Source organism: Peromyscus californicus, unplaced genomic scaffold (assembly GCF_007827085.1).
Source record: "Peromyscus californicus insignis strain IS unplaced genomic scaffold, ASM782708v3 Scaffold_15__1_contigs__length_86483966, whole genome shotgun sequence".
Taxonomy (NCBI): Eukaryota; Metazoa; Chordata; class Mammalia; order Rodentia; family Cricetidae; genus Peromyscus; species Peromyscus californicus.
In genome coordinates this window covers 40785274-40809230 of record NW_026294447.1, presented here as the reverse complement: position 1 = coordinate 40809230, position 23957 = coordinate 40785274, and the positions used below count along the sequence as shown (strand labels likewise).

General features: G+C 40.4%; 1 protein-coding gene across 3 annotated transcripts in view; it reads right to left on the bottom strand.

Annotated features, from left to right (window-relative positions):
* Positions 1-23957, bottom strand: part of Tshr (thyroid stimulating hormone receptor) — a 128192-nt gene that overhangs the window by 35087 nt on the left and 69148 nt on the right. The window contains exons 2-7 of one of the 3 annotated variants that reach the window (XM_052738692.1): positions 23144-23215; positions 16531-16605; positions 10678-10752; positions 8658-8732; positions 5897-5974; positions 1504-1572 (exon numbers count right to left, since the gene is read on the bottom strand). In XM_052738692.1, the coding sequence (XP_052594652.1) occupies positions 1504-1572; positions 5897-5974; positions 8658-8732; positions 10678-10752; positions 16531-16605; positions 23144-23215 (444 nt within the window). The remainder of the gene's footprint in view (positions 1-1503; positions 1573-5896; positions 5975-8657; positions 8733-10677; positions 10753-16530; positions 16606-23143; positions 23216-23957) is intronic. The other 2 variants (XM_052738694.1, XM_052738695.1) reach the window with 2 other exon arrangements.

The window sequence follows — 23957 nt, the reverse complement described above, 5'->3', positions numbered from 1 at the left end:
GTTTTAAAATGGAATCATTACAGAATCTAGTGCTTAACTTGCAAAATAACAACCAAAAGCACTTAATCTCCATGCGTGCTCTTTTCCACTCAGGCCCTCTGCACATAGTTGTACAACTAGTTTACCTAAAATGTAGTCCATGGGCTACAGCACCAGCATTGTGAGAGAGTGTGTTAGAAATGCAGAACCCCACAGCCCAGCCCAAATCTACTGAATCAGAATGTATATCTCACAAGATCCTTAGATGGCTTGCATGTCTAATAGTATTTGAGAGGCAACGTAGAACACAACACATTTAGACTCATAAGGCCTTCAGATTTTGTAATGATCAACTATGTAGGAATGTTTTAAAGAATAGGAGAATATAGAATCACAAAAAGTAGTAAGTAACACGTCACTGTAAGAAATGAGCAGTTAAATTTGAGGAGAAAATACTAGATAACTTGGAATTAAAAAATATAGCTGGGTGGTGGTGGTGTTGTACGACTTTAATCCCAGCACTTAGGAGGCAGAGGCAGGTGGATCTCTGTGAGTTTGATACCAGTCTGATCTGAGCTAGCTCCAGGACAGCCAGGGCTATACAGAGAAACCATGTCTCAAACAAAACCAAAAACAAAACAAATAAATAAAAAAATATATAACTGCTAAAGAAATAAAAAAGTATTGCAATGTCAAGTGATGCATATCTTTAATTGCAGAACTTGAGTGGCAGATGCAAGCAGATTTCTATAAGTTCAAGCCAGCCTTGTCTACATAGCTAGTTCCATGACAGCCAGGGTTACATAGTGAGACCTTGCCTCAAAACAAAACAAGACAGGCCGGGTGGTAGCAGCGCATGCCTTTAATCCCAGCACATGGGAGGCAGAGCCAGGCAGATCTCTGTGAGTTTGAAGCCAGCCTGGTCTAGAGAGCAAGATCCAGGACAGGCACCAAAACTACACAAAGAAACCCTGTCTCAAAAAAACAAAACAAAACAAAATAAAAAAAAAACAAGACAAAACAAAACAAAACAAAACAAAAGAAACAAAGAAAAGGTATGGCAAGACAAATAAAATGTAAGTTTTTTTAAAATTTTGTTGTTGTTTTGTTTTGGGTATCATTTATCTTTTAAAAAAGAAAAAGCATGTCAAAACAAATTGAGTAACTCTTTCAAAACAACTTTGGATGCAATAATACTCTTTTCACTTCATGTAATATCAGATGAATATTTGCAGACACACACACACACACACACACACACACACACACTCCTACACCCCTATAAGATACCTGATGGTGACAGTATACATCTCCATTTTATTGAGAACGAGAGCTTTGGGATTTAGAACTGGGGCCAACATTAAGTGTCCATTTCAAATGGCCCTTGTGAAGTTCCTTTCAGCATTACTTTCAAAGTTTGAGATACTTAAAATAGCTCTCAACAGAATTCAGACTCTCTGGATGGTCCTTCTGGGGGTGAGATGTGGGGAATGGTGGCAGTTTCCATGGTTACCCTAAACTTACACAGCATCCAGCTTTGTTCCATTGAAAGCATGTCCTTGAATCGAAGTAAATCCATTGTTGTATAGTTTCCTAAAATCAAGAGAAAGAGAGAAAGAGAAAAATCAGTGGTCATCTAGCTCAATGGTGAGTACTGGCCTAGCATATACAAGGCCCTGAGTCAGCAGATCCCCAGAACTGAATAAATAAGTAAATAAAATAGCTGGCCTGTGGGATATGTGTTGTTCCTTTTTAAATAATTGGACTTCATCTCTTTAGTATCAGCATTGTGCATAAAATTTCACTCGTCATCCATATGCATTCCTCAAGAAGGAAAAAAAAAAACCTCTCACTATGTCTTGTGTGGGGCATAAGATATTTCCAAGTTTGAAACTCTATTCTCCAGAATTAGGAGCCAGTGAGTCAGCCTTTCCCCAGAAGCTGACTTACTCTGAAGAACAAAGGTTTGCAAAGGATTTTTTTTTAAAAAAGGTTTATCTCTATTATTTTTTAGGGGTTTTGTGTGTGTGTGTGTGTGTGTGTGTGTGTGTGTGTGTGTGTGTGTGTGTGCACACATGGATGTGGGTGCAGGTGTCCATGTGGGCTCAAGAGGGCATTGGATCTCCTGGAGCTGAGTTACAAGCAGTTGCAAGCTGTCCTGTGTGAGTCCTGGGAATCAAACTCAGGTCCTCTGCAAGATCAGCAAGCACTGTTAACTACTGAGTCCTCTCTCCGCTCCTGGGATTTTTAAAAAATGTGGGTATATTAAAGGGAAGGAAATTTCAGATGACGGTTAAGCTCATGTCAACACTGGAGGAGGGAGAGCAGTTTCTTAAGATGACCATTTGACAAGACATTCATCTGAATGCATAGACTGTTATTTTTAAATTTAAAGTCTTATTTCATCCCCTCTCTCTAAAAACAAAAACAAAAGCCAAAAAAACAATGCTTGGTCTCATAGTTTATCACAAACCAAATGCTTAATAGTTATAGGTGGAATTAAACTGAGCCTCACAGATGACTCTAAGAAGATAGATAGGTCATGCCCTTTTGTGGTAATTTTTTGAACATTTTAACATGCTATTAATTTTTTACCTCAATTTCTGGGAGCCAGCCTGAAACGTTACCACTCATTTCCTAGTAAAGTTACTGAGACATGGGAGTGACTTGCCAAGAATTTTCTAGTCTAAACTTGTTAGGGATCAGGATGCTTGACCTCAAATGCAGTGCTCCTCATCTACCAAGAACACACCTCTGCAAGAGAAGGGACCCCAGTCTTCAGAACTCCCAAGGTATGTGGCACTCACGATTGTTGGTAGTCATTGGCCACAATCAGGCACTGCTCCCAGGAATTCCTCAGAACAGGCAGGGGAGAATTTCAATAATTTTTATTTTATTTTTTTTTGAGACAAGGTTTCTCTGTGTAGCTTTGCAGCCTGTCCTGGAACTCACTCTGTAGACCAGGCTGGCCTCGAACTCACAGAGATCCGCCTGCCTCTGCCTCCCGAGTGCTGGGATTAAAGGTGTGTGCCACCACCTGGCTTCAATAATAATTTTAATCTACTACTTATGGACTTGATAAAACAATAACTACAGAGGAGACTCCAAGTTTACAACCAGGCCTGGGTCTGCCACTTAATAGCTGGGTGATCCTGAGACTCTCATATCCTCTTCCATTCTGCTGTTTTATCTCTAGAAATATGATGCTAATACCTCATTACAAGTTGCTAGGGAGACCAAGTCACTATATCTAATAATGCTGAATGCTTAAAAGATGGCATATTAAAGGAGAACTCTAAAATTTGAATTCATTCTAGATAACTGTGGGAAATTGAGGAATAATCTCATGGTTTTGTTGTTGTTTGTGTTTTTTTTTAAACGACTGAGTTTATTTCTCGTTCCTAAAGAATTATGGGTGTGGACTGCAATCCATTTTCCAGGAACTCAGGCACAGAGAGTGAAAAATGTTAATGGATAAAGTCCACTTTTCCCGAACTACAACTCCTTTGCAAATATGTGGGAAAAAAAAAATGATGCGCTTTTTTATTTTCTCCAAATTTGTCCTTGATGGGCTGGGAGAGATGTGTCAGTCAATAAAATGCCAGCCATGCAAGCATGAATCTGGATTCCTAGAGCCCACTTAAAAAGTCAAGCGTAGCGACATGGGCCTGGGACCCTTGTCCTGTGGTGGAGTGCACACAGGTGGATACTTGAAACTGGGTGGGCAGCCAGCCTAGCCGAACCGCTGAGGTTCAGGGTCAGCCAGAGACCCTGGCTCCATAAATAGGAGTGGAGAGTGATCAAGGGAAAAAAAAAGTCTACCTGTAAGCTTCCATATACACACACACATGTATACACCTATACAAACAAGTACACACACACACACACACACACACACACACACACACACACACACACACACACACAATGTTCTTGGTTTGAGTTGTGCTTTAAAGACTAAATAAAACTTCATGGAGACATAGGTCCTGAAAAATGTAAATAGCACAGACGGGAAGAAGCGCGGACATGAGCATGGATTCCGCTGTTAGACACTTTCCTTGTACATTTAAAATTTTGAGCTTGATTGACCGTCAAGGAAGAAAAGGCTTTTATAAAAATATAATTTAAAAAAATCACCCGGAAAAATAATGGACAAACCATGCCATTCCCACCTCTACAGCCAGGATTCAAACATTGGGTCTCAACGGAGGCATTGGACTGCTCTGGTTGGAAAGGGAAAGGAAGTCCTGGGGAAAAGTGTTACAAGGGGAAGCTAACATCCTTAAAAAAAAATAAAACTGAGAATGTAGGAGCTTCCTTGGGAAGAATGCTACCCAACACAATGGAAACCTTTACAGAGGGTATGCATGGGACTGAGCTGAGAACCCACTGCTGCTCAAAGTAGAGGTGGCCGAGTTGGAATCACCTGTCTTTTCCTAAGAGCTCTGCCCTCATTGAGAAAAGGATACTTTGACCTGACCCACCCAAGGAGGACAGCTGTGATGTTCACATACCCCAAATGGATACATCAGCAGTGGTTTGGAAAGGAGGGTCCCCTGCAGAAAAGCTGAGTGGAGGCTTGGATCAGTTTCACTAGGGAATAAGTAAATCAGATTTGCAGCCAGCAAAGACTCCAGACTGGCCGGGCGGTGGTGGCGCACGCCTTTAATCCCAGCACTCGGGAGGCAGAGCCAGGCGGATCTCTGTGAGTTCGAGGCCAGCCTGGACTACCAAGTGAGTTCCAGGAAAGGCGCAAAGCTACACAGAGAAACCCTGTCTCGAAAAACCCAAAAAAAAAAAAAAGACTCCAGACTGTAGTGTGACCAGAGACAGAGAACTTGGGTGGCCATCCAGGTAAACACAAAACCAACCAACAAAACAAAAAACAGTAGCCTTGGGTGGGGGTAGTGTGTGGGATATAGGGAGAAGGGTCTGCAGAGATAGCCCTAACTCTACTTTGTGGCTAACACTATGAAAGGAGAGATTTCTATCAGCTTGGAGAATTAACTGATCTTCTTTCAGTAGATCTTTGCCATTAGAAAATTTTATTGCTATCCTTGATTTGGCATCAACTTTGGTTTGTTTCTGTGCTTTGAAGCAGGGTCTGGAACTTGCCATAAAGCCAAGGATGATCTTGAAACTCAGATCCTCCTGCCTCCACTTCCCAGGTGCTGGGATTTCAGGCATGGGCCACCATGGCCAGTTTAAGGGTACGGGTGATGGAATCCAGGGCCTCGTGCATGTCAGACCAACACTATACTAACAGAGCTATAGACCCATCCTTCAGCATCTACTTTTGAACAACCGAAGAGCAGGTCATGTTCTGAATAAAAGCACTATGTTTTCTGTTGAGCAAGAGTTATAGGAGCTATGTCATAGTCTGTGATCTCTGAGAGAAAGTGTAATTACAGACTATGAAAAGCACTCGGTGGCACTAGGCTTTATTCAGGGACTCTGTGAAAGTCACATTTACTCCATGGAGTTTCTTCCTGTATAGAATGGGGATATTTGGATGTCGGATGATGTACCATAAAGCCTACAGGTCAAATCTGATCCACATTCTGTTTCTATAAAGGGACTTAATCGTGACACAGACTTATGTATGCATTTGGCTGCTTTTGCTTTTCAGTGGCAGTTGCTATGAGGCAGTGCAATGTGTACAGCCTACCTCACCCTTCTCGGAACAAATGACCAGCCCCTGCCATAGAGAATATGCAGTTCTTATCGTCTCAATCTGTTAGTGGTCTGTAGAATATCACACCACAAGGCCACACTCAACTACGTGAAATCCTTCCAGTCACAGAGTGTACATTGGCATGCTTCTGTAAAACTCAGACACGTTTTTAGCTGGAAAAACTAAGACAGTAGCCTCAGATAAAATTCAGGGGCTGGCAAGAGTGAAACTGGAAATACTCACAGGGTCAAGGTTTCATTGCACAGTCCCTGAAATGCATTTTCAGGGACTGAAGTCATGTAAGGGTTGTCTGTGATTTCACTGCAAGAGAAAATGATGAAAGCAGTTGAGAGAAGAACGCCGGGAATGGCTTCTTGCTGCACAGACGCACTTCAATGAACCAGCCATGATACAGCTCAGTTTTCAGCTGCTTCTTTGACCCACTTCTAATCACTGGTGGTCATAGGAGGTGAGGAGAGCTGTTCTGGGGGATACACGTTCAGACTCAAGTGTACATCAAGCAAACAAACTCCAGTGTGAGCTGAAGTCTCTGCCTTACTCCTTATCTCAAAGCAGCTGGAGCTCGGGAGACTTCTGAAACAACACTATGTCCATAGCAACTAGAATTTTCTATGTCAATAGAAGGATCGGGAGAAAGGAAAAGGCTCAATGGATTTTATTTCATAACTATCATTAGAATGTCCTCTATTTGCAAAACACTGCCAGGCAGGTGCTCCCAGAAGACTGCTTATGTTTAAACAGAGTTTATCTGTAGCAATTTTTTTTCCCCCTGGAAAAACAATATTAAGAGTTTGCAGCATGCCAGGCGGTGGTGGCACACACCTTTAAGCCCACCCCTTGGGACACAGGCAGATGGATCTCTGAGTTCGAGGCCAGCCTGATCTACAGAGAGAGTTCCAGGACAGCCAGGGCTATACAGAAAAACCCTGTCTCAACGAAAAACGGGGAGTGGGGAGGGGGTGAGTTTGCAGCTAATCATTCTACACTTTGCTGGCTCAGCAGGGCAAATTCAACCTTTGCAGTTAGTTCTCCTGCATACAGACTTTTTCATTTCCATTTGAATGATTAGGTAAGACAACTGGTCTATGTCACAGTTTTTGGAAAAAACAAAGCAAAACACCAGACAGTCAATCAAAGGCATGCCCTTGACTGCTCTGTTGAACTCGGATCACACACTCATTTGAATTTTCTAGTCCTTTGCTTCACCGTTTATTGAAAAAAAAAAAAAAAAAAAAACAAACAACTTCCCTTTATACTTCGAGTGAAGCAAGCATAATGCCTAGGAAAGTGAAAAGTTATCAGAAAATATGAAAAATAAGGTGTCACTCTTATCTAAACCCCCTCCCCCATTCAGCCACTCCCCTCAGAAATCATTTGATCATTTTTCCCATTTAAAAATTAAATGTGGGTGAGGGAGCCTTGAGACAGTTCTGTGGGTGAAGGCACTTGCTTGTCAGGCCCGCCAGCCTGAGTGTGACTCTGGGAACCTACACAGTGGGAGAGAACCAACTCCTTCTTGTCGTCTTCCAACCTCCACGCTCCACATAAAGACACATATACACTAAATAAATCAATGTAAAACATACAATAAAATAGGCTAGGAATCATTCTGCTTAATTAAGGTGGGAAGACCCTCCCTGAAGGTGGGTGGCACCATTTCATGGGCTGAATTCTGATCCTGTAAGAGTAGAGGAAGCCCATTGAGTTCCAAGGAAGCAAGGCAATGTTTATTGTCTCTTTACTCTTTTTATTTATGTATTTATTTATTTATTATGTATACAGAAGAGGGGACCAGATCTCATTACAGATGGTTGTGAGCCACCATGTGGGTGCTGGGAATTGAACTCAGGACCTCTGGAAGAACAGTCGGTGCTCTTAACCTCGGAGCCATCTCTCCCGCCCCTGTCTCTTTACTCTTGACTATGAGTATGATGTGACCAGCTGCTTGACTTCCTGCTTTGACTTTCCTAAAATGATGGTCAGTTACTTGGAACTGTAGCCAAATAAACCATTTCCTGCCCAGTATGTGTGCCTTGTGCCCATGGAGGTCAGAAAGAGGTATAGGATCCCTTGGAACTGGAATTACAAACCATTGTGAGCTGCCACATGGGTGCTGAGATTTGAACCCGGATCTTCTACAAGAGGACTTGAGCTCTTGACCTCTGAGCTATTGACTCAGCCCATCTCTCCAGCCCCCTCACCACTGTTGTCTTTTGATGACAGAAATGAAATCAGAACAACAACAAAACTGATGAGTTGGCTTTCTTCCCCCTCTATAATGCTCTCCCAAAAGTCTCTCTTGACCCCTGTCTTAATTAGGGCTGTCATGAAACCATGACCAAAGAAACTTGGGAAGGAAAGGATTTCTTCAGCTTATGCTTCCATGTCACAGTTCATCATCGAAGGAAGTCAGGACAGGAACTCAAGCATGGCAGGGATCTGGAAGCAGAAGCTGAGCTGAGGTCATGGAGGGGTGCTGCTTACTGGCTTGCTCCTCATGGCTTGCTCAGCCTGCTTTCTTATAGAACCTGGGACCACCAGCACAGAGATGGCACCACTCTCCCCTCTCCCCTCTCCTGGGCCCTCTCCCCAATCACTAATTTAAAAAGTGCCTTACAAACCTGCCCACAATCCGACTTTATGGAGGCATTTTCTTAGTTGAGGTTCCCTCCTCTCAGATGACTTTAGCTTGTGTCAAGCTGACATGAAACTACCTAGCACAAACCCATTTCAACTCAGCTTCCTACCGTCATTATCCTACAAAAACTGTTTTTGTCAGAATCACCAGTGGCTCTCAATTTGTGAACTCAGTGGCCATTCCTCACTTGTGACTGACTCCATTCTTCAGCATAGTTACCCTGCTTACTGCTGTCTCTTGGTATCCATTGTTTTTACTGGCTTCTACCAGTTCCCATGACTGCACCCCAGTTCTTTATCTGGGGCAAACAAAATATAGCAAATACTGCATGTTTAGCATACTTACAGTATAAAGAATACATCAGTGGAATAAATTTTGGTCAGGTCAGGGAATATTCTAAGTCCAGTGTTGAAAATGCCACTAAATTAAAAAAGAAGAAATGTAAGTTTAGGTAAGAAAATCAATACCTAGGAAGTGTACTGTAATGGCTGAAATCGCAAGTTTATGAGTTAAATCTCAAATCCTCTACTCAATACCTCATGACTGTGGCAAGTGCTAACCCTGGAATGGGATGGTATACCTTCAAAGCATGATAATTTAATCCAGTCAATAATAGCGATGCCTATGCTCTGCTTAGAATTCTCTGTGGATATTTTGAGCCAAGTGAGATTCCTAGAAATAGAGCAAGGGACAAGGGAGAGGGGAGGAGAAGAGAGGAGAGAAGAGAGAGAGAGAGAGAGAGAGAGAGAGAGAGAGAGAGAGAGAGAGAGAGAGAGAGAAAGAGACAGAGAGACAGAGAGAGAAAGACAGAGAGAGAGAGAGAGATTTCTGTTTTAATTGGAAGACTGTGACACTTTTATCAGCTACTAGAACATAGCTAATGGAAACTAAGTTTTGAAAGGCTTGGTATGGAAAAGGAGAGGCTTAGACCCTACCCAGCTCTTCTAGTGCAAAACAACTCAAATTTCACTGATACATGTTCAAAGGCAATTCAGTCTTGACTCCTTCTAAAGAGAAAGACATTGGATTGAAGAGGCAGCAGAAGACAGAAAACTCAAAACAAATAAATGGGATAATCCAGAAGGAGAGAAGTGATATCCCATGGGTGTATATGAAATATGGCAACGGTTCAGCTATGGTTGGGGGTTCATGAAAAAGAGCGGGACAAAATGGCCAGAGAGTTCAATGGAGGCAATAAATGTAAGGTTAACGAGACTTGAACCGTGACCTCTCTCCTCTCCAAAACCCACTAAATGAGTTCTTTTCTTCTTTGATGTCTCCCTAATTATCTGATTAACCATCTACTGAGTTGAAAGCAAGTCCATAAAAGGATTGACTGCTTTGTCCCCCAAGATACCTTTAAGCCACACATGCCATTACTCTGGAGTCTCCCTCTCCTACCCCTGCAACAGGGGGTTGTTTCTAGTTCTCCCAAGTGAGTCATGCAGCTTCATGCTTCTATCTTTATCCTGGTACCTGAATTTTTCTGAATTATTTCTGAATAACCTCTATCCATCCTTAAAGATTTACCCCCTAAAATATCTGTGAGATATACTTTTATTTTAAAAGTCTGGATGGAAATGAACATGTTAATAGTGATTATTTCTAGGCACAGGGATTAAGATTGATTTTTATTTTCATTATACTGTTTTTTGTTTGTTTTCTAATTTTTAAAATTATATTTAAACAGGAAAGAAGGTCCCTCCAGTTGGTGTCTAGAGGGCCTTGGGTCAAATATTCACATCCATTCAAGGTATTTTTCTGAAGTACCTACTGGGTGATAGGCAGCAAGGATGAAACAGAACCAGTATGCCCCCTGCTCTGATGGAGTTTATGGCCAGCTCATAAGTCATTACCAAAGCCAAGTAGAAGTGTGTCCCTTCTGTATTGAAGCTTTGCTTTTTGAAATTTCTAATATTGTTTTTGTTAATAAATATAAATATAAAATTGTTGTTTCCAAACAAAATTGACCAGTTAGCTCTCAGGATTTTGTTTTATCCATACTTCAAGACTATGTATATATTTTACTGTTTTCTTTTTCCTGTCTCTCAGAGCAGGTCTCTGGTCCCAGAACGATGTGCTGACTTTGGAGATAGGCTTTAAACATGTGAGCTGTTTTATCTGGTACTTTGCCCAGTGGAGAAGGGTGAAAAGTCACAAGAAATGATCTGATTGTGCCATACACCACTAAAATGATGCTAGACAATGTTATTTTAGGGAGATTCCTGATGAACAACAGCATCACAACTCTAACACACACACACACACACACACACACACATACACACACACACACACACACACACACACACACACACACACACACACACACACACACCCCGATAAGAAAGGAGTCCATACTTACAGGAACTTGAGCAAGGGGAGTTCCGTTAGAGCATTAGGGTCTATGTAAGTTAAACTTCTGGTGTTCCGGATTTCTCTGCAAGAGTTACAGGAGAACTGTCAGCAAAATGCATCCATTTCTGTTTTTACAAAAGATAAATAAAGTTTAACCAAAGTTCATGAACAGACGAGGATACATTTATATGATGGGACAGGAACTATAAGTCACTGAGCACAGATTCCCAGCTCCTCCCCCAGACATGATTGCCTTCCTGGACTTGGTCTCAGTCAGTTTGAATTTATGGACTACCTTTCTCTTAACTGGAGTCTCAAAGCTTTGTTTTTCTGTGGCTTTTTTTTTCTTATCTTCTCCACTTTCTTTTTGGATTTTGGTAGAAAAAAAAAAAACAACCCTCCAGTGGTTTGGCAAGCAGCTGAGGACGGACATCTTTTTATTAACAAAAGCCAGTGATGTTGCCATGACAATGACCTCTAGAGTGGGAAGTTAGTGAATCATGACAAATGACAGCATTGCAAAGAGGGCCAAGTGTCTGTTCATCGCACTTTCAGGTGAAAGGGGCAGAGTAAGCCTAAACGGCTTGTTTGGGTTTAGTTTGTGATGCCAATAATTTAAAACTCCAGCATACGTGTGGTGATATCATATGAGTGTGTAACTTACATAATAAGGTTCGTGCATTCACTGGTCAAGAATATATAGTTAATGTAAGTGTCATAACAACTGTTAAACATGGACTGTCACTAGTAAAGTTAAAAATATTTGACACACATAAATTGGCTGGAAGAGGTTCATAGCACTTCCTATGCTTGCAAGGAAAGTCAGTAAGAACCCACTGAGGCCTGTAGTCTTTCCTTCTGTAGATGGCCCCTGAGGCTTGGTCATCACGAGTATTGTGTCCAGTCGTCCATGCTAATATTTGAAAAGCTTGGAATGTGGCTCTTTGTAATTCTTAAAAGTGCTTGCTCAAGGATAATTTGCATTCATGCCACAGAATTCACACATCGTAGGTACATGGTTCGATAATTTTTAGCAAATTTGCAGAATTGATCATTATAACAATCCAGCGTTAGAACACACATTACTACTATCAATGACAAAAGAATCATGTGGACATTTGTAGTTTATCTCAGCTTCCTTTCTGCCAGACCTTCTCTCCTCCTCTCCTTCCCTCTCCTCTTCTCTCCTCCCACCTCCCCCCCCAGTGCTTGGGATCAAAGCCAAGGCTCTGTGCCTGCTAAGTACTTGCTAGACCACTGAGCAACTCTCAGACCCTGCTCTAAAATATCACTACAACTTTGTCTTACGTGGACCTTTCTGATAAATGGATGCATATAGCAAGTGACCTGTTGTGTTTTACTTCTTCCACTTAGCTTGATGTCTGTGAGGTGAGGTTCATCTACACTGTAGCACAGATCTGTGGTTTGCCCCTTTTACTACTGAATAGCCAGACTTGCGGTAGAATCTTGACTCAACACTTCTGGTCCCATAACTTTGGATAAGGTCCTCGATCCCTTTGAGTCATAGTTTCTTCCTCTGTAAATAGGGACAATAACAGTCATTCCTCCTTCAACTGGCTCTTGTGAGGTATTGGATGTATCCTACAGTTGAAAGCTTTCTACAAATAATGTTTTTATTATGGTTATTTCCACAAATCTAGACTTAGGGACAAAGGTATTGCAATGTTCTTGCAAAAAATAATTGAAAATTGTGCTGTAAAGACAATGACTATGAAACACACCTTGAAGGAGGTTGAGGACAGAAACTATTCACTTTCATTCTTCTACAATGTATATCTTAATGTTTATAAGAACATGGCCTTACTGGTCCATTCTATTCATTAAATAAAAAACCTGAAAGGCATGTATCTTTGGAATTCCCTCTACCCTAGACAGAATGAAGCCGCTGGGCACCCTATTCCACATTCACACGACAATCCTGCCATGGACAAGGTGGTTTTCTCTCTCTTTTTCTAAGACAAATGGCACGCTTGCTAGAATTTTTCCATTTGGGGAGGAGAGCTTGAGTTGTTACCAAAGACAAACAAATGGGAAACAGGAGAGTTTGAAAATTGTCTAGGTATGGTTTGCAGCCATAAATTGCTTTATAAAAGGCAATTATTTGAACAAGTGAACTTGAGTGAGTGGTACCAAGGAGTTACAGTGAAAGGTCATGCAGCCCACCAACAGCAGTGGGCATAAGGGCAGTGGACTGTTCAGGTAAGGAAGGTTGCCCAGTGACGGTCTAGAAGAGAGGAGAGGAGCTGTCGGGGAGGGGGGGGCCCTGCAAGGAGTGAGGGGAAACACAAAGGAGGTTTAAATACAAGATACTTAAACAAAAGATAAAATACAACCAGCAGAGCCCTTTGACAGACAGAGGGAAGGAGGGCAGGAGGTAAGCAGTGAAGAATCTCTCACCAGAGGCAGTGAAAGTCCAATTGGAATAAGATCCCAGCATGCCTGTGAGGGCAAATTTGAATCAAACAATTTGGAAATTCTTGATCACAGTCCAAGAATGCAGGAAGCTACCTGTGCTTTGAGAAAGCAAGGACACTGTAAAGAAGAAACACAGTGGGGTTCAGCGCAGCGGTGTGGAGGGGACCAGCCCTCCAGGTCGAGTTTGGAGGAAATCTGAGAAAGGCCTCGCTTGCAGTAGCCTGGATGCCCAAGGGACTGCCTGGAGTCTGTGTTGGCCTCCTGTTCATCCCCCCCCTCCCTGCTTCTCTCCTCTCCTCTTCTCTACTTTTCTCTCTCTTCTTCCTCCTTCCTTCCTCCTCCCACTATTGTTCCTCCTCCTCCTCTGAATAATATTTCAAGGAACTCATCACCCAAACCAAAGATATTTAATTAAGAAATTATTGCTTAACTCCCCTTCATTTCAAATAAAATACACATGTAGATGAAAGTATAATGTTAAAGTTAATGTTTAGATCAATAATTAAGTATTCACTAAATGCATCTAGTCTAGGTTCTAGAGTGTTCTGGAGAACACTTGTTAATGTTAGTGAGACCAGGAACAGAGAAAGTGGCTTGCTTAATACAATAACTTGGCAGACACCCATCCTCAAAAACTTCATGAACAGCATGGGAAAGGCAGCAGCAGAGGAGAGAAGCCCTAAGGTGGGGACAGAGGCACAACAGGAGGAGCAGTGAAGGCACAGACCCTGTGTTATTAAGCAGCTCTCCAGTCACCGAGTTCCTCTATTGTTCCGCTTTGTTCCCACCTTAGTCATTCAGTGCTGTAGATCGACTTTGATCTCTTCTATATTGCATTTAAATATGCCTCTTGCAATCAGTTACACAAATAGATCTTTAAAGTTGCACAATATGGAAATCTTTGTATTTTAATTAGAATTCAATTGTTATTGTTATTATTATTATTTTACATGTAATGCAATGATTCTTTGGGATTGAATTTACTATTTGCTCAGGCAATTCTTTCTTTTCATTTCTTGCCCTTTAAAACATTCATTAGTTAATTCTTTCATGCCTCCCAACTATAAGCTTACAAGTTATTTATTCTTCTACAATTATTTGAGTCACTTTCTCATGGATTATAACTTTATTTATGATTTATAGAAGTCTGATATTAAGTTAGAACTTTTGCCATTATGCTGGTTAGTTTTCGTCAACTTGACACAAACCTAGACATACTTGGGAGGAGGAAATTGCCTCTACTGAGGAATTGCCTCCATCAGATTTGCCTATGGGCATGTTTGGGGGCCTTTTCTTAATTGGACAGCCCATGACCTGTGAACAGTGCCATCCTCATGCAAGTGGGTCTGGGCTGTGTAAGAAAGGTAGGTGAACAAGCCGTGGTGAGTGAGCTAATAAGCAGTGTTCCTCTGTGGGTTCTATTTCTGCCTCCAGGTTTCTGCCTCCAGTTTCCTGCCTTGGCATCCTTCAGTGATGGACTCTAACCTGTAAGCCAAATAAACCCTATCCTTTTCCGAGTTGTTTTTGGTTAGTGTTTTATCCCAGCAACAGAGAAGCAGCTAGGGCAGCCACTTCTCAGATAATCTGAAGACTCTAGAACATTTTAATATCATTCATAACCTTCCCATTCTTTTTTATTTGATATCATGTATTCTAATTCTGTGTATATGGAGGCATTCCTTGTTTTGTATTGTGCTTATATGGATAAAGATCAGTTACTGTTATCTAGTTAAACAACTAGCCTTAGTAACAGTTTCAAACGGAGTTAACACAGGATGTTTGCTGAATAACAGAATAAAGACCAAGTTTTACTGTCGGTCTTCACTACACACACCATTGGGTAGACAACAGAGGGAATCATAGTAGGTGACCAATCACATCACTGTTTCAGTCACTGGTAATTGCCATCACAACTCAGTTTACTCACAAACAATAAAGAGTACAGTGTATCACCTATGAGTTTCTTAGTAGCAGATCAATATGAAATCAGTTAATTGAAAGAGAGAATTGATGAACAGAGATGAAAATACAGGGCCTACTTGTGGATGTTCAAGGCCAGCTCATAGTACATAGTTCTTGACCAGCTTGGACTACATAGTGAAACCCTATTTCAACCCCACCACGCTCCCGCTTTACCTTAAAGCAAGGCGTAGTGTTTTACACCTATCATCTCAACATTTAGGAGAGCAAGGCAGGAGGAATGTTCCAAGTTTGAGGCTAGCTTGGGCTACAGAATGAGTCTCAAAATCCTAAACCAAACCAAACTAAACCATAACAACCATCAAAACCTCCCAATCTCCTAAACACACACACACACACACACACACACACACTAAAGAAATTCTTGGAGATAGTTTATTACACCTAAGAAAGAAGATTGAATGTTAGCATCCAGACCTAGAATTTGCCAAGACATTAGAAAGATACTTTCTTGTAACTCCTAGATGTAATAGATGGATATCTGGGGATGGCTGGCCAGCTGGCCTATTCTACTTAGGTGCCCCACACCAATGAGAGACCTTGTATATAAAAACAATGTGGATGACATCCTGAGTTATAACAATCAAAGTTTCCTCTATCCTACACACACACACACACACACACACACACACACACACACACACACACACACAAATACACTGTTCATCTGCACACACATGCACCTACATACACATGAACACATGCACATATGTACATAAAAATACTATAACAAAGTCAAAAATGGGCAAGCACAGTTTAAACTTCGTAATAAACTTTTATAACCCAATTAAATTCTGTAATTCTAAATATTTTTTGATTAGATTTACTATCTTTTCTTTCATTCTATGTTTGCAACAGTAAGACAAATTTTAATGTTTTGACAAAAATTTTAAATGTCACAAAGTACTCAAGCTTTTCTCATTGGTAGTTGAGTTCCTTTACCCAGTTCCGGTCTGCATAGTTTTAGGATGCCAGACTACTGTGCAGAGCGTGGGTTGCCTGTATTTTAAATTCCACTGGTTTTGTTTTACGCAGTCAGAATCTATTTATATTTGCCCACAGATTTACCCGCTCTGCGGATGTTCATCTTCTTCTGTACAGAATATATGGCTGGATGGGGCCATCTTTCTTTTTTCTAATCATTCCCTTTAGCAGTAATTTTACTTTGAGTCTAACGCTGCCAAATTCTCAAGAACTTTCTTTGTGGGTTTGGTGAGATGACTCAGCCTGTAAGGGTACTTGCTACGGAGTCTGATGACCTGAGTTCTGTCTCCCAAACCCACGTGGTGAAAGGAAGGAATGGACTTCTGCAAGTCGTCTTCTGACCTATGAATGTATATTGCGGCACACCCGATACCACAAAAAATAAAATAAACAAATGCAAAAGGATATTTTTAATAGCGGTTGTGGTTTGGCTCTATTCTGTACTTTTCCTTGTACTTACATGTGAGTCATTTTACTCAAATTGTAGAAAGAATGTGGTTCCAGCCGCTGCAGAGTTGCGTCTATAGATAAATAGCTGAACATTTAAAATAATAAGACAAAGTAGAAAGTTAGCAATGAACTCCAAACATTCTATTTCATTTTATCATATTGGTTTACACAGGCCATTATAATACAAGGATGTGATGTGCTTTTAGTACATCCCCCTGTATTCCGCTGCTCTCTACCTTTTCTTGCTCCACCCCTTTCCCATTAGACCTCTTTGATCCCCTGGACGGCATTGCTTCTATTTCCATGTTATCTGCATATATGTGACTTTATGTATCTATAAAGTCTAGGACCCACAAGTGAGAGAACACTTGCAGTATGTGTCTTTCTGAGACTGGCTTAATTCACTTAACACGATGGTCTTCAGTTGTCTTAACCTTCTGTTCTTTATGGTTGAAACAAATTCCATTGTGTCTATAAACCACATTTTCTTATCCACTCCTATTGATGGACACCCAGGTTGGTTCCATAATTTCAGTAGTGTGAGAAGTGTGACAATAAACACTGATGTGTGAGTGTCTATGATATAAGCACACTATTTTTTATGTACATATGTGCATGTGTTCATGTGTATGCAGATGCATGTGTGTGCAGATGAACAAGTGTATTTGTGTGTGTGTGTGTGTGTGTGTGTGTGTGTGTGTGTGTGTGTGTGTGTGTGTGTAGTGTAGGATAGAGGAAACTTTGACTGTTATAACTTAGGATGCCATCCACATTGCTTTTACAGACAAGGTCTCTCACTGGTGTGAGGCACTTAAGTAAACTAGGCTGGCTGGTCAGCTATCCCCAGATATCCATCTATTTCAACCTCCAGAGTACTGGGATTTATAAATATGTGCCAGCACATCTGTCTTTCAAACATACCTTTTTTTTTTTAAATAAATTCTTTGTTAGGGGCTTTCTAAAGCTTAGGCCATGCACAAATCACGTGTGTAAACTCTAGCTACAATTTTTTTCCCCAGATCCCAGTATGTCTAAAATTTCCCAATACTTTATGTTCCATACCTTTGCAGGCCTCAAATGTCACTTTCTTCAGAAACTCACTACCAGCTTCCCAAAGAGGCTAAAATTACCATAGTGCACCTTCACAGCACTATGAACATCTCTTTCATAGATAATCACAGTGCATCTTTGAGTAGTGTCTGCTTTATGTCATGTTATTAGACTGTAAGTTATCTAATGTGGAGGTTTATGTCTGCTTTTGACCATTGAATTATGAGTGCCTTTATAGTTCTTAGCATTAAGCAGGCTCAGTAAGTATATGCTCAGTTAATACATAAATAAATAAATGAGTAGATGTGTTACTCAAAATAGCAAAACCAGAAAGTGTCAGAAAAGAACATTGAAGTGAATAAGAAGCATTTTTAAAGCATGGGAATAGAAATGAAATTTCCAAAGAATTAAAGAGAGAAATGGCATTTCCCTAGTAGAACATTCCAGAGGGTGTTGACTATGGTGATGATGCAGTATTCTGAAAATATCTCTTATATTCTAAGAGACTGGAACTTGTGCTCAACCTCACAAACAAAGTTAACAATACAGCTTGAAGTCAATTAAGATGAAAGACTGCTAGCCTCCTGTGTGCTCAGCCTGTTTTAAGAGAACAATGTGACAACCAGCCTTCCTTGCCTTGGATTTCCCATGCAATCAACTTTTACAACCTAAGCTAATGTATAGCTGTAACCTTAAATTATGTGCTTTTAGTAGAGTGTGGTGGCACATGTCTTTAATCCCAGCAATCGGGAGGCAGAGGCAGGCAGATCCCTGTGAGTTCAAGGCTAGTCTGGCCTGCAAAGCGAATTCTAGAAAAGTCGGAGCTGTTACACAGAGAAACCCTGTCTTAAAAAACAAAAACAAAAACAACAACAAAAATTATGTGCTTTTCCTTGTCCCGTAACAATGCATGTGTATTATTTGTTGAAAGCAGCAAATACAGAAGTTGAAAGCAATTTTCTAAAATCTACCATAAAGGTTGAAAGCATCCATTTATGGATATTGGTTGATAAACAGTGTTTGTTATTTGGTCAGTTTGTTATTTGGTCAGTTTGTTATTTGGGTCACTGGAGCCAGTGACAGTACTTAGTAAAAACTTAATTAAAGATTCATGTAAAGTTGCCCATTCCTCCCCATATGATGCTTTCTGACTGCTCAATAAAGATAGAGTGAAACCTTTTGTGAGGGACAGACACACAACACACATATACACACATGGAGACAGAGACAGACAGAGAGACAGAGACAGAGACAGAGACACGGGGCAGATTCACCGACAGTCAGACAGGGCTCAGGCAGGCACAGATTAAGACTCATACAACAGACAGACAGAGGACGTAAGACACAGAGAACATGAAGTAGAGAACTCAAGTCTGGACTGCCTTTGGTTAAATGGCTCCACGCAGAAGAGATTTTTATTTCTTCCCCTAATGTGACATAATGCATTATTGGTAATCAGAGTTCATCACTAATGCATTAGTGCACATAGACTACATTCTCTCTTAAGAACTATCTTTTTGATTTTGAATGAAACTGCAAAGTCAGGATTTGTTTTGAAATTATAAGCAAAATATTATTCAAATAAATGATTTAGGTACTTAAAGAGGGAAAAAGAGAGATACTCATTTACATGAGCAGTTGTGAATCTGTATGTAAGCTATGTTGTTTTAGATGATTCAATGATCATTGTCTACTGAGAGGCACTTCTATGACATTTGGGAAAAATGAATGATTAACATAGCCATAACAGAGAGTCTCAGTCCTGAACATAGAATTGAACAAACTGGACACATTGATGTTCAAGACCATCCCAGGATCATCGATTCAGGGTTATGAGGGCTGGGCCAAGCCCTTACAGTTTTTGAAAAGCTTTTTTGGTAATTGTAACTAAGTGACATTCTTCATAAGAGGGGCAGTAATTGTTGTCTGTCACTATTCTGGTGGCCCTGTGCTGATTGTTTGGAATTATTTATTCTATAAACAAACAACCTTTGATTTATCAGGTTTCCCAACCCTTTGTCCTTTGTGGCTAAGCAGCAATACATAAATTGTTTTGATCCAAACATTATCTCAGAACACTTTTCACAGGATGAATTTACTGTTTAGGGACCATAGAGAATTTTTCATGGGTGCAAGTGGAGCAAGATTCATTCTGAAGACTGGCAACTCACTTCCCTATGCTTGGCTCACAGCCTTTGCCCCACATTTCCCACTGAATTTTCAGAGGATGCTCATTCTGCTTACCACACTGAACAGAAGTTCTGGTTTCTCTAACTCAGGGCTTGTTATAGCTTAAATATAGGAATCATTTATTCACTGGGATTGAAGCAATGACTGCTTCATCCCATTTTTATCTTTTAAAAAACAAGACATCATCTCTTCATCGCATGTCAATGTTACTCAATTACTATGATGACTATACAACCTATTATACAAACTAGGGTACTTTTCTCCTATTAAAACATTTGCCGGAATAACTGCTGGAGATCTTTAATTTACCGGGCAAACCTAGGGTCATCTTGGTGATCTCCACTTGCCTCCCCTGAGATACACTACAGCTTTAACTATTATTACTGTGTGTATACACAGTATATATATATATTGAACATTTACTTTATGTCAGATGTCTTTCTGGGCATTAATAAAACAGACTTGTTCCTTAGCTTCAAGGAACTCACAGAGCTGGGAGATGCAGACAATCAAGTGGGATTAATGCAGCAAGTATTAAGTGCTCTGAAGGTACAGGAAATCTCAGACTGGTAAATCCAGTGCTGGCTCCCTGGGGGATGCCTCACTGAGACTTTCAAATCTTCACGAGTGTCATCTATTTCTTAGTCGCCCCTCCTCCTATCTGCCTATTCTTTATTATAGACTATTTCAAATTTTGGCTGTTCGTCACCCATCTTAACAGACAAACTTCTAGAAGAGGTTGAAATCGGAGATAGAAATTCCTTGAATTACCCACCAATAACTTTGCCGTGACAGTGGAGGAAGGGACTGTTTTCTCACATCACCTAATTCTGTTTGGCTGTGATCCTCTTCCGTCTGTTCAAAGAAGCTCTTAAGGTTGTTCTTGTTTCTCCCTTTAGCCTCTCCCATCCTACAGCTTTCCTCTTGTACTTGAGCCTGTTTTTAGAGCTGGGGTTTCTCTGTGTAGTCCTGGCTGTCCTGGAACTCGCTCTGTTCCAGGCTGGCCTCTAACTCACAGAGACCCACCTGTCTCTGCCTCCTGAGTGCTGGGATTAAAAGTGTGTGCCACCACCACCCGGCTTGAGACTTTTTATGACTTCCAAAAATCTCAGTCTCTATTCACATCACTCCCCTGAACCTGCACGTGCCCAGAACATCCAATATTCCTTATTATACCTTGTATTTTCCCCTTCTTGTATGCATTCTTTCTATCTGAATAAGCATATAATTTACTTTATTATGTTTTGGATCATTATCTGTTTCCTCCCAGTTGAATATAATTTCAGAGCAGCAAGTGCACATAGCCGAAGTGGAATAAATACTTGTTGACTGAGTAAAAAAAAATAAAAAATAAAATATATATATATATATATATATATATATATATATATATATATGTCATATGTCTGCAGAATATACACACACCTCCAATGCCACATGCCCCAAACAGAATTCCTAGCTTACCATTTACCCTCCACTGCAAATGGGCAATATTTTTCTTTTCTATACCAATGGATACACTCATTAAGCACACAGATCTCCCACACAGAAATCAGATACAATCCTTAAGTTAATCACTTTTAAACTCTCCCTCATTTATTTTTCAGATGTCTGTATCTTTTTTAATCCTAATTAATCACTGTTACACAATTTTCTTTCCGCTTTCACCAGGGTACTACACCACTCTCTTCACTAGCTTTCTGTTTGCACCTTGACTCGAATTCCAACCCATGCCCACAGCACAGCCAAGAGCTTTGGAAAGTAAACATTTGAGCATTTTGCTTGCCTGCTTAAAATCATCCAGTGGCTTAGTTCTATAGAAGACTTGATATTCCTTCATACAACAGGAAGAAAAGATCCTGTTCTTGACCATTTTTGGTGTGTGTGTGTGTGTGTGTGTGTGTGTGTGTGTGTGTGTGTGTGTGTGTGTGTGTGTGTTTACTGTGTTTCTATTTTTCAATTTATTTATTTGGTCTCCCCTGTGGTTGAAATTCCAGCCCCAATGAACTTATTTTAATTCTTCAGAAGGCTCAGACTTTCCCCTATTTCATAATGATCTTCCCCTCTACTTTTGGCTAGCTGGCATGGATCACAGGTGAGATGCTGTTCTTCCAAGCTTTCCTCAGCCCCTTCTTCTTCCTCCTACTCAGGAACACATCTCATGTGTGAGTTTCTGCAGTTTTCAGTATCTGGTCCCATCATGGTACTTATCACTTTAATGGAGATGAAATGGAAGGCTCTGTGAATATTGTCTATTGTTGTTTTCCGGGCATTCTGTAAAGCATGAGGAAAGAGCAGGGCTCCATAAACATGTGGTGAAGGTGTGAACAAGAGAATAGACAAGCTATTGGGTACCAAAGCGGAGATACCAAATGCATAGTTGTTTAAGGTTGATTAACAATTTTTTTTTTTTAGAACTGTTTGTTGTCTGGGTCAGCTGGGATCAGTTGGAGTTGGTGATTTGATCCTTGTAAAACTCTATCCAAGATTTCTGTAAAGAGTTCCATTTTTCCCCATTAATGATTTCTATCCTGTCCAATAAATACAGAGCAGAGTGGAGAGGGACACACAGAGACACAGACAGATAGATATACACCACACAACAGAACACACAGATGTACACAGATGGAAAACAAAGACACAGGGACTGATTCATACAGCCTCTAACCAGGCAGACTCAAGCAGCAGATAGACAGAAGTGGGCAGACACAGGGAGCATGAAGTAGGAAATTCAAATTTGAACTTGCCCTTGGTTAAATGATTTTAAGGAGGAAGCATTTTTTATTTCTTTTCTTAATGGGACACCAATGGATTACTGGTGACTCAGAGTTAATCACTAATGGGTATAAATCTACACACAGACAGTGATTGTCAGTCTAATGTGCAAGTTCTTTTTCTCATCTGTCTGCATACCATATCTCTGTTTTTAAGACTTAGAATTGTTTTTAATTCATTCTTAAGTGAGAGAAATCTGAAATGATTGGCTGCATTTGTGACAAACTGTAAATGTTTACATTTTATTAGTGGTGAAAATGAATCAACAAAAATCTAGGATGAATGGATAAAAGAGAGACACATAAATGTCTGGGAATTCTCAGCTAAGGTTTTTGTCAGATCTGAGAAGATACTGAAATACACAAAAATGGTGAATTTGACATGACCACACGAATTTAAACTTGCATTAGACTTAAAAGGATCAAAAAGTGGAGATGTAATTAAGCCGATAAGTATCATCTAAATAAAAATTTCAAATACATTAAAAAATGCAGATGTCATTGACTTATGCAAGTACAATAGAAACTGCTTTTTCTTCTGACAGAGCACATTTAGAAGGTAGTATGTCACAACTGCAAAGTTCTTTGTATATTAAAATAATTACTTACATCCTGGAAATATTGGGCAGATTGGAAAATGCAAGACTGGGGATGGTCTTCAGGTGAGTCTCAATGAGCTTCCTAAGGAAAAGACAGCCACATGGTTAGAGTTCTCACCATTTGTCTTTTCTAATAACTCACCTAATTACAAAGAATACCTTCTCAGAAGCGTGGTGACCTTTACGACACAAACAAAACCAACAAAAACATCGTGATTTCTCCTCCAGTAAAATAAGAACTGAGAATGTTAGACTGATGCAGAAAATGAATTCTCAAGCATCATGGATTGGCAGTGGAGTAATAAACTCTGTCCAACGTCACACTGCATTTGTTCCCTGAAAAGGAACGTAGTGTGTCCCTACGGTCTGCTCATGAGAATGTCAAGTCTACTGTAGTATGATGATAACTGATGACAAGCTAATGCTTTCCCAGAACCAGAAGTCATCTTTGTTGGACCTGCAAATTGAAGGTATGGCGTTCCCCAACTTTCCTTTCTGGGACTCCTCATCAGGAAGAAAGCATCTTCAAATATTCCAGTATGATTCTTCATATAGGTGTTGTATTTTTTTTTTAAATTTTTTTCTTTACATAGTGGTTACTTGAATAGAATCTTGTATGGAAAAGATGTTCCCAGTGTCCCAATCCACTTTGCAAAAGACAGTGATGTGTCCCATTAATCATCTCTGCCCATGTTTGGTTTTGCCCTTGAACACTGGAAATCACACATTAGTCACTTACTAACTTACATATAGATAATAGACTAATATAGGGCATCTTTCTTTCTGGATTGCCAGGTTGTTTCTCTATGATCTTTGTTTCCTCT